This window comes from Octopus bimaculoides, chromosome 10, assembly GCF_001194135.2.
Source record: "Octopus bimaculoides isolate UCB-OBI-ISO-001 chromosome 10, ASM119413v2, whole genome shotgun sequence".
NCBI classification, from domain to species: Eukaryota; Metazoa; Mollusca; class Cephalopoda; order Octopoda; family Octopodidae; genus Octopus; species Octopus bimaculoides.
Window position 1 is genome coordinate 86,055,163 of NC_068990.1, and position 10,868 is coordinate 86,066,030.

The window sequence follows — 10,868 nt, forward strand, 5'->3', positions numbered from 1 at the left end:
AAATCAGTGCCAGTTGAACACTGGGGTTGATTTAATCAACTTTGCTCTTCCTCTGAAATTTCTGGCCTTGTGCCAAAATTTGAAACCATATGTTGCCAGTACCGCCTGACTGGCCTTCGTGCTGGTGGCACGTAAAAGCACCCACTACACTCTCGGAGTGGTTGGCGTTAGGAAGGGCATCCAGCTGTAGAAACTCTGCCAGATCAGATTGGAGCCTGGTGCAGCCATCTGGTTCACCAGTCTTCAGTCAAATCGTCCAACCCATGCTAGCATGGAAAGTGGACGTTAAATGACGACGACGATGATCCTTCATTTGGCTATAATTTGACGTGTTTTCTGCTCTAGCTACGGGTTGACTGATGCCTTGAGAGTGGTGTTTTGTAGACTCTGTGTGCCAACTGTGTAGCAGCCCATCAGAAGCAACAACACTTGTTTTGAGATGGTTGACTTATCCTTCAAATTGTGTAAAGCTCCACCTTGCATGTTGTTGCCTTTAGTGGAGTCTGTGAGTGGGTTTGGTTGGTGAAAACTGAAAGAAGCCCATTGTGTGTGTGTGTGTGTTCGTGGATCTTTGTTTTGACATCGTGCAGTAGTTATGAATGAGTGTCACTGCTATACAGGCAATATGGTGATGACACAGTCCTTCATTTCTAATCTTCTGTGAAAGCCTATCTGGCAAAACGAGGAAATATTATCTTGCTCAGAAACAAGTGAGGGTTGATGACAGAAACGGTTTGGCCTGTAAAAAGTCTACTCTAACAAATTCTGTCCAACTCGTGCCAGAATAGTAACAAAAATGGGCATGAAAATAATGTTGTGTGCTGTGTTTAATTGTATAGTGTTACAAACAGGATAAATAAAACTTGGGATGCAAAAGTATTCATATCATTTCATTTAGCTGTGGGACTACATTAACCCTTTAGCATTCAGATTATCCAGTCAAATATAATGCTTCTTTATTCACATTGTTTTGAATTAATCATGAATTATCTCATTGCTTTAAAATTTTGATGATATGATAATTATTTTTGAATGACATTGTAGTGCAGGTGTGAGAGACTGGATCTGACTGGTTTCAACGTCAAACATGTTGAATATCTGGGACAGATATGGCCGGTTTAAATGCGAGAGGGTTAAGGGACTCAAGTTTGGTGGAATTTCGTGTATTGCGGTTATATAATGAGGTCTTTTGCCTTTGTTGTTTTGCTTCAGGAAATGAGAGAAAAACAGAGAAGAGATATTGAAGAACAGAGAAAGTTATATTTGATGGAAGAAGAAATGATGAAAGATAGAAAAATCCAAGAACTTCGTAGGAAAAAAGAAATGGTTAGTGTTAGCTTCGTTTAGACTTGGTTTAATGTTTCCGCTATAGTTGTCTCTTCTTTTACTGTGACCTCACTCATTCATTTAGGTTTCTGGAGCTACCACTCCTCATTAGATCACTGGTTCTCCTTCAGACAAATATCAGGATATTCCTACCCCAAAGATATTGGTGAACTGTTTTCCCTACCCATCCACCAACTCCTCTTAACATTTTTGTTACCATATTTCTTTTTGAAATTCACTGCTTTTGATCCAGTTAATTTTGAAAATAATAAAGATCATCATCATCATCGTTTAACGTCCGCTTTCCATGCTGGCATGGGTTGGACGATTTGACTAAGGACTGGCAAGCCAGAAGGCTACACCACTCTCCAATCTGATTTGGCAGAGTTTCTACAGCTGGATGCCCTTCCTAACGCCAACCACTCCAAGAGTGTAGTGGGTGCTTTTACGTGCCACCGGCATGAGGGCCAGTCACATGGTACTGGCAACAGCCACGCTCAAAAAGGTGTTTTTTACATGCCACCTGCACAGGAGCCAGTCCAGCGGCACTGGTAACTACCTCACTCGAATGATTTTCAACCTTGCTCAAAATAACTTTTTTTTACTATCAATGTGGGGTTTACAACATAAATGAGCAAGAAATTTTGATGAAATGTCTTAATTTAAACAGGAAATTAGTAACACAGATCTTGGGCAGTCTTAGGCAGTTGATCTCAAAAAAAGTTAATGATACGGTAAAATAGTTTGCAACCAGGCAAGTCTTTCTTCTTTGTCGTGGTGTTATGCGAATTTAGAAAGTTTCAAACCAGCTTAATTCTATTCAACATGCTAATTTGTTGACAAACTTTTCAATCCTCTGCAACCAATAAAAATGCTGCATTTAGTTGTTTTCATACCTTAGGATGTAATTTTTGGGTAATATATGAATGGTCTGTGAGCCTGGTCGAACCATGTTACCGTTCCTTCTAGGAGTTGAAAACATGACTTTAAATTAGCAAAACTTCTACTGAAATGTTTTTCAGTTTTGCTCTTGCTGCTTATAAATTGTGTTGTTCCCACTCTGTGGTACCTAAATACAGCTCAGTTGACTGAGCCATTTGTATTTTTGACACAGGCAGCACAATGCTGATGGTTGGCTACAAACAATCACTACCACTAATACCCTGTTGATCTACTCACCCCCACGTAGGCTCTAAATCTCCATTTATTCTCTTAATCATTGCAGCAATTTTTGTAGAGGTGGAGTAGGATGTTTCTTCTAACATACTAACCATTTTCCTTTTTTCCATTCCAGGAAAAAGAACAAATCCTTGCAACACGAGAAGCTGAAGAATTCCGTCAACAAGCTGAACAAAAGCGCTTGGAAGAGAAACAGCTTCAGGAACAAGCTGACAGACAGATGGGCCGATACTCAAACATATCCAAGTCGAATATCAGCTCTAAAATGTATTCAAATAATACTTATACAGAACATGGTCCCAATCTGACATACCAAACAGCCCCTGAGAAGAACTTCACAGCAGCACCACAGCCTCCTGAGAGAGGGTCTTCATTTGAAACCCTCAACCAATACCAGCAGCGTAATTTGATAAAACCTCTCCCTTCTGATCAAATGCCCCCTGATCACAACAATATGGGTAAAAGTGTTAGCACATCTGCTTTGCGAACAAACCAGGATGTGACGGCCCCTAAAAAGTCAGTTTCCTTCAATACTCAGCTGGAAACCCGGATCAGTGCTGCCTATAGCGATGATGAACGATCATCCAACCCTTCTTTCCGTTCTTCTGGTGAGTTTTCCCCAAATCTCAGCCCCTCTTTCCTTGGAAACAATGAACCATCTGAATTGTCACCAAAAGTGAACAATGAGGTATTCACTCAAGACTCTCACCAATCAACACCACCACCACCTCCTCCAGCAACAACAAATTCAGTTGAAGTGCACTATAGGGTTGCTGAAACCCCTGGTGTGATTGGTGGACAGGAAATCTATCGCGACCCCCGCACAAGAATCCAAGCAAAGAAAGCTGCTATTTCTATAAAATCTCCCGGCCCCGAACGGATGTCATTTAGGGATAAAATGAAATACTTTGCGCAAGAGGCCGGAGAAGGCACTCCGAAGGAGAAACCGAAAGCATCTCGTGTACAAAGGGATATAGAATATGCTATGAATGGTCAATGACCTACTGCAAATAAGAATTACAAAAATTGACATGGAAATATTTGGTAAATAAAGGAGCCATTTGGCTTGAGGGGTGAGAATTGGGAGAGGGTTGTGGAGTGAGATGGGATAGCAATTTCTTCCAAAATTTAGTGTGTGTGTGATTTACACACTTCTCACTCCTTCATAAATGGCATTTAGTTTTTTTGTTTTTTTTTTTGCATTGTATTTTTCTTCCTCTGGGATATTAACTGTACATTATGCTCCAGAAGTGAGGCACAAACACTGCTGTCCATCAACACCCCCCCCCCTTTTTTTTTTTTTTTTTGGATAGTCAAAACAATGATATATTATTTTTATTTTGGGCCTTGTGCCTAATGTTAGGAATTATTACTAATATTGTTATACAGGATAAATTCTTTATTTAAAAAAAGAAAAAAAAGGAATAAAAATACATAGTTGACTATTTATTACCGAAAATAATGACTGCCGCTGCCACCAAGTTCCTGGATCTGTCTTTCTGATGTAAATAAACATAATAAAAACAATAAAAATGAGGTTATCTCATTTACCTGCAGCAGTAAATATCAATAAAATATATTTTAAAAAGAAATTTCAATTTTTTTTTTTCACATCTCGTCCTGCTGTGTCTGTAATTTATGTATGATGGGGGGGGGTACTGCGATAAGTAGTTGATAACACTACTACTGTGTACATACTGTACATTATAACAGCCTGGACTGTCCAGTATAATAGATATTTGCATTGTAGAGCATTGTGAGGCTGTCCAGTACAGTAATGTCTACACGTAGCTTTATGGACAGTTCCATATAGCATCACTTTATAATGTTGACCTAACATTATACATTTAACTGTATGATATATCTGTACACATTTGTATAGACTATCCAGTACAGTATACTGCTATAATGCAGCCCAAACATTACAACTGTACAGTAACCTGTACTGCTTACTATATCACTGAAGTTGTTACCAAGCTACATCCACTGCAGAGTATAGCTCTTTACCTCCAAAGACCTTCTTAAAATCATAGTATGCTTTTTTTTTTGTTTGTTTATTTTTAAGTGATGTTTTCTCTTCTCTCTTTCTTTCTCTTTCTCTCTCTCTCTCTCTCTCTCTCTCTCTCTCTCTCTTATCTATAACAATATGAATCAGACTTACTGGTCAACTCAGTAGATATTTGTTGTAGATCTAATTTTTTTACATTACTATTTTTGTTGTTAGATTTAATATTATAAGTAAACACAAAATTTGGTGTCCCAAAACCTATTAGTTTAATGTATTTGGATTACATATTTCCCATAGAAATCCTGCTTATCAAATGTATAGGCACATAGCAGACTCAGAAAGTGTGTGCTAAGACCTTTCCTTTATTTTATATTACTGTCTACTACTTCTTCAAATAACTTAGCATGTGTTGAACCTATTCTGCTTTCTGTGATTACAATTTGAAGTCTAATAACTATATATATATATATATAGTAAATATTGGTGCCTTGTTGTACCACTCATCTGAATTTATATATATGGAAAAACTATCTTCATACAAACATTGGATATATAAAGTGTATTGTATTCATTCAGCTGTCCCCATCTGGTTTATCTGACTTGGTCAAAGTAATTTACATGGGTCCAGCTACTGATACATGTGAAGAGGTAGGGTGGTAGTGACCAGTGGAGCTGAACTGTTGTGAAAAATAGTTGACGATTCTCCAATTAAAGGTGGTAATTTTATGATTGGTAACTCATTTTTAGTGAAGTAAATTCAGATTTTTCTTTTGGAGTTTAATTTTTAATAAATAATTCAAATCACTACTTTTAATTTAATGAGAACAAATCTGGTGGGTTTGCAGAATTAGTAGAGCGTTGGGCCAAGTATCTTGTGATGTTGATATCCTATAATGGTCAGAATTTGAATCCTGTTGAGACTGCCTTCCTTGTGGGGCAGAGGCAATAAAAAAAAGGTACAGAACAAGCCCTGGGGTTGATAAAATATGGACTGGTCAAGTCTTGGGCTTGAAATAATTGACCAGCTCCTCCCTAAATTAATCTTGTACCTGTATTAGAAATCCTTTTTGCATTCAGATATCTTTTAGTTCTCGTTAAGAGGTTGTCAAATCAATTTTTATTCTTTTCATTCAGCCATGATATTTAGTTAGCAAGATTATTTGTATTGTTGAAATAACCTTTGTTAAAAATGTAAAGATTGAATATAAGCGTTTATCATGGTCATTGTAGTGGTAGGGGTCAGTCGGTTGGGTTAACAAAATTTGTTTCCGACATGGCTCATCACCAGTTTCCTCATATTTTGTTTTTTTCAAATTCCTAAAATCTGTAGAAAATCCTTTTTTTCTTCCAGGCATTGGCTTCTTGTTCGGCCTTAGTCAACTCTAATCCAGTAAACCTGTGACTGAAAGCATTTCAGCCATGGCCATCACTTCATATTGTCTTGTGTCTCTAGGACATTATCTTGTGTCCTTCCATTTCTGGAGATCGCAAGGTGAAAAAGACTTGGCTGTTATTTTTAGCCAATCAAGTGACTACATAGTCTCTATTGTTGGCTCTCTGCTTCTCTTGGCCAAAGTCAGTAGCTAGGTAAGAGAAGACCTACCAAAGCTAATTTACTGTGATCACTCTGCAAGGATACATTTTTGAAGTGACCGAATAACCTACTGATAGAAAACAACCCATTATTTCATCTGTTTATTCAATGTTGTTAGATTATTCATCTGCAAAATAAATTGTACCAAATTCCTCTTTGTCATGTTCTTTGAGAGAGATGTAAAAAAATATTTAAAAAAAAAAAGAATGTAAAATGAGAAAATTTAACTTGTTATAATTTTCTCTTCAGTTTTGTTAGATGGGAGTGAGAAAGAGGAATGTTCCTGCTAAATCATGCCATGGTTCTTGCCAATAAATTCTTTGAGTGTAGATATGGAATAAGTGGATTCTTGGTGTCAATTTAAAGATTTTAACTGACCATGGTGGATAAATCAAACATGAGAAGTGGTGGAAGGCAAACATAACTGTATAAAATACAAGCAGTTGTTTAACCATAGGTCATCTCTGATTGAGCAGCAGTAATATAGTCAAAGGTATTCAAACCAGGATGATCTTGGCATTTTAAGGATTTGTGTGTTTCCCTTTTTTGTTTTGTTCACTACCCCTCAAAATAAGGGTATAATTTGAGGGAGATTTGACTGCTATTTGTAATGTGTTTAGCGACTGCTTAGATGTTCCTGTGATGGTTAAATACAATCTGACTGGAATTTCCTAACATTTCTAGCAGCTGTTATAATAATAATAATAATAATAATGATGATGATGGTTTTAGAAGGATCCTGGCTAAATAAGTGATAAATTCCAGCTGTCTCTGCTGAATCTTGGATGCCAGGGGATTTTTTTTTTTTTTTAAGCATTAGTAAGAGACCTGTGATAGATAAATAACATATAATCATACACATACTAAGACATAGAGAAACTTTGAAATCTGCCTCAGTAGATTCCTTTCAATTTGTTAACATTTGTGTTATTGAAGTTGGTGCAGTGATTCAGAAGAATCAGGTGAGCATTGGACCAAATGGTTAGAGACTGGCAAAAATCGTTATAAGTTCAAATTCTGTCCAAATAAACTTTACCTTTCAGCTTTCTGGAGACATAATTATCATCATTTAATATTTAGATTTTAGTCAATCTTGGGTCAAACAGACAAAAGTGTTTCGACTATGAATTTCCTGTATTTTTTTTTTAATATGAATTTTTTAAATTTTTTTGTCAGTCTTAGTTCATCTTGGGCTATAATATATATTGTGTCCTTCCATTTATAAAACAGACGTAGTGAGTTGTAAGGGAGATTTCAATGCTATTACTAACAGGTTGGGTGGCCTCATTCCAGTCAAGTATCAATACAATTTATTTACTCCTCTCACAAAGATGTATACCAATTCCACTCCAGGCCATTCTAATTAAATCTTTGCATTCTCTTCTGAAAAACTGTTTATAAGCCAAGTTGTAAATATTCTTGAAATGTTTGTTTGGTTTCCAATTCCTGCTGAAACTGCTTCTGTTGTTCTTTGAGACTTTCTCCTGTCACCTACAAAAATCAACAAAGAAGCCTTGATAAAATTACATAGGTATATGTAATAATAATAACAACAACATTGATAATAATAAATAATTAGCATTTTCATTTGTGTCTTATTTTTCTTTTCCATTAATTCTCTTTCCTTTTCTCTCACCCCCACCCCTTAATCTTTCCCCTCTCTCTTCTCCCCCACTCGGTCATTTAGTTCTTAAATATAATATGACTAACTTATGCATTTTGAGTATGTCTCAAAATGAGATATGTCTTAATGTCGACAGTTTTTTTTGAGATGAACATCAACTTTTGAGCAAACCTATGAATGAAGTTATTCCCACCACGACCATCCTGTCTCCTGCTCATCTACAGTACAGTGAACTTAGGACTGAATCATTCAAATTTTCAACCCCCCCCCCCCCTCCACCAAAAAAGCCGGTGTGATTTGGAGATTTGGCTGCTAGTTCTAGCTGGTCAAGTGACTGCATAGAGACTCCTGCGGTAGCTCATTTATGCATATGAGCGTGAAAATATACAGACACAGGTGTGTATGTGTATATGTATATGTATGTCCCACCCATGCCAGCATGGAGGGCAGGTGTTAAATGATAATATACACACACACACACGTGTGTATGTCATCGTATGGGTGTGCTTTCAGGTAGATACACCTGTAAATAATAGCATTTAATATACTGAGTTAGAATCTTTTGGCTAGAAAAAGAGGCTGAATGTTGCCTGTGGAACACTAACCTCCATTCACAAGATGCAGGTTCAGTTCCCGAGACGGTCTTTTTATCCAAGGGATTCTTTTTAACCCAATATAGTAAATGCTGTTATTTATGTCAATCAAAGGTGGCAGGCTGACAGAATTGTGAACGCACCACACAAAATGCCTCGGAGCATTTTGTTGTTTTTTGCATTCTGAGCCCAAATTCTGCTGACGTCAGTTTTGCCTTTCAGGCTTGGGCAAGTGTCTTTTACTATAGCCTTGGGCTGGACAAGGCCTTGTGAGTAGATGTGGTAGATGGAAACTGAAAGAAGCCCGTCGTATATATATATATATATATATATATGTGTGTGTTTGTGTAACTGTCTGTACCCCCACCATTGTTTGACAGCTGATGTTGGCGTATTTATGTTCCTATAACTTAGCGGTTCGGCAAAAGAGACCAGTAGTATAAGTACTAGGCTTACAAAGAATAAGCTCTGTGGTCGATTTGTTCAACTAAAGGTGGTACTCCAGCATGGCCACAGTCAAATGACTGAAACAAGTAAAAGAGACCAAAAGCCATGAATAGTCATAGTCGCATGGCTGGCTGCAGATAATACATATATATACACCGACACATGTACATACAACTTAATAGCTATGTACCTCTGTATGCATACATATTTAGTAGAAGGTATTGATGTGTGTGTTTATATGTAATCATGGACTTGTGTAGTGATTGGTACATGTATATTTTTGTGTAAGTGTATGTATATATATATATAGAGGGAGAGAGATTTATGTGTGGTTTGTATAAATATATATATATATCTATGAATGTATGATTGTCAATTTGTTCACCTGCCAGTTTGCAGAAGTAAATAAAGATTTTATTTTAAATTGTTGAAAAGTTTTGTTAAACAAACTCTGTGTGTGTGTGTTTGTTAGTTTATTCTTTGTATGTCTTCCATCATTGATCTATATACATCTCTTCTTTTGCACACATGACCTAAATATCTGTTCTATTATACACTCACAAAGTAAATATACGTGTCCTATGTCTTTTGTGGTGTCATCATCATCATCATTTTGATGTTCACTTTCCCACATTTTTATGAGTCACACAGAGTTTACTGAGGCAGATTTTCTACAGCTGGATGCCCTGCCTGTCACCAACCTTCACCTGCTTCCAAGCAAAGTGATATTTCCCCATGGCCAGACATGTTCCTGCAGGACATTGGAAATGAATGAATGCCACTACTTTTACTCAATTACAACTATCACGTGACATCAGACAAGGAGCCACAAACACCCCCCCCCCCCCCCACTCACTCACACATCTCCACACACCACACAATGGCCTTCTCTTGTAGTTCCCATCAACCAAATCTACTTACAAGACTTTGGTCGGTCCAGGGCTACAATAGAGCAAACTTGCCCCAAGATGTCACACAGTGGAACTGAATCCAGAACTACATGATTGGGAGACAAACTTCTTAACTACACAGCCATCTGTGCCCCACCTCCTGTATACACACATACATACAAACATACATATATGTGTATGTTTAATGCTTCCTATTGTGCATGTATCTCTGTCTGCCTATATACCCCTTTTATGTGTCGTCTGCATATTTCATTCCCCATAATTACTTTATCAGGCTGTCAGTCAAACTTGTAATCTTGTTCATAATCATTAATCCTTGTTGCCTTAACCATTTCCTCTTTCTTACATAACAAAATCCTTAAACATGTCCAACAGGTGAACCACAACAACCATCACCAAAACACCCGTAACCCACTCACCTACCAACTCTTCTGTTACATTAATTCCACGACAACTTTCATTGCAGTAACATGATAACACTGTGAAAGTTGTCTGTTTGACATTTCCATCATAGAAAAACAAACAATCTACTTGGAATGTAAATGTCTCTTCTAACAAGATTTCTTCCAACATACAGTTCCTCTTTGTCTTTTCCTCCCCTTCATCATTCCTCTAGACTTAACTGAATAGAAAGAGAGAGAGGTGGGGGGAGAGAAATTTTGAGAACATACTCTCAAGGTACAAGGTAAGAAAGAAAATAAGGACAGAGGAAGAGAAAGGACGAGTCGGTAAGTTCATGAGTGCGTGATGAGCTTCTTTCAGTTTCCATTTACTAAATCATCTCACAAGGCTTTGGTCAGTCCAGAGCTATAATGAAAGACATTTGCCCCATGGTGCCACACAATAGGACCTGACTCCTTGTAGGTGCATGGCTCAGTGGTTAGAGTGTCAGACTCACAATCATGAGGTAGTGAGTTCAATTCTTGGACCGGTCTGGGTGTTGTGTTCTTGAGCAAGACACTTTATTTCATGTTGATCCAGCTCAGTCAGCTATAGAAATGAGTTGCAGCATCACTGGTGCCAAGCTGTATCGGCCCCTTTGCCTTTCCCTTGGATAACACTGGTGGCATGGAGAGGGGAGGCTGGTATGCATGACCGGTTGCTGGTCTTCTATAAACAACCTTATTAGGACTTGTGCCTTGGAGGGTAACTTTCTAGGTGCAAACCCATGGTCATTCAAGACAGA

At 37.6% G+C, this 10,868-nt stretch overlaps 1 protein-coding gene across 1 annotated transcript in view; it reads left to right on the top strand.

The window, feature by feature from the left end:
- Nucleotides 1-4,097, top strand: part of LOC106880869 (afadin) — a 152,999-nt gene extending 148,902 nt beyond the window's left edge. Inside the window, exons 26-27 of the mRNA XM_052970984.1 lie at nucleotides 1,213-1,326; nucleotides 2,621-4,097. Of these exons, the coding sequence (XP_052826944.1) occupies nucleotides 1,213-1,326; nucleotides 2,621-3,505 (999 nt within the window). The 3' untranslated portion in view covers nucleotides 3,506-4,097. The remainder of the gene's footprint in view (nucleotides 1-1,212; nucleotides 1,327-2,620) is intronic.
- Nucleotides 4,098-10,868: the final 6,771 nt, after the last annotated feature.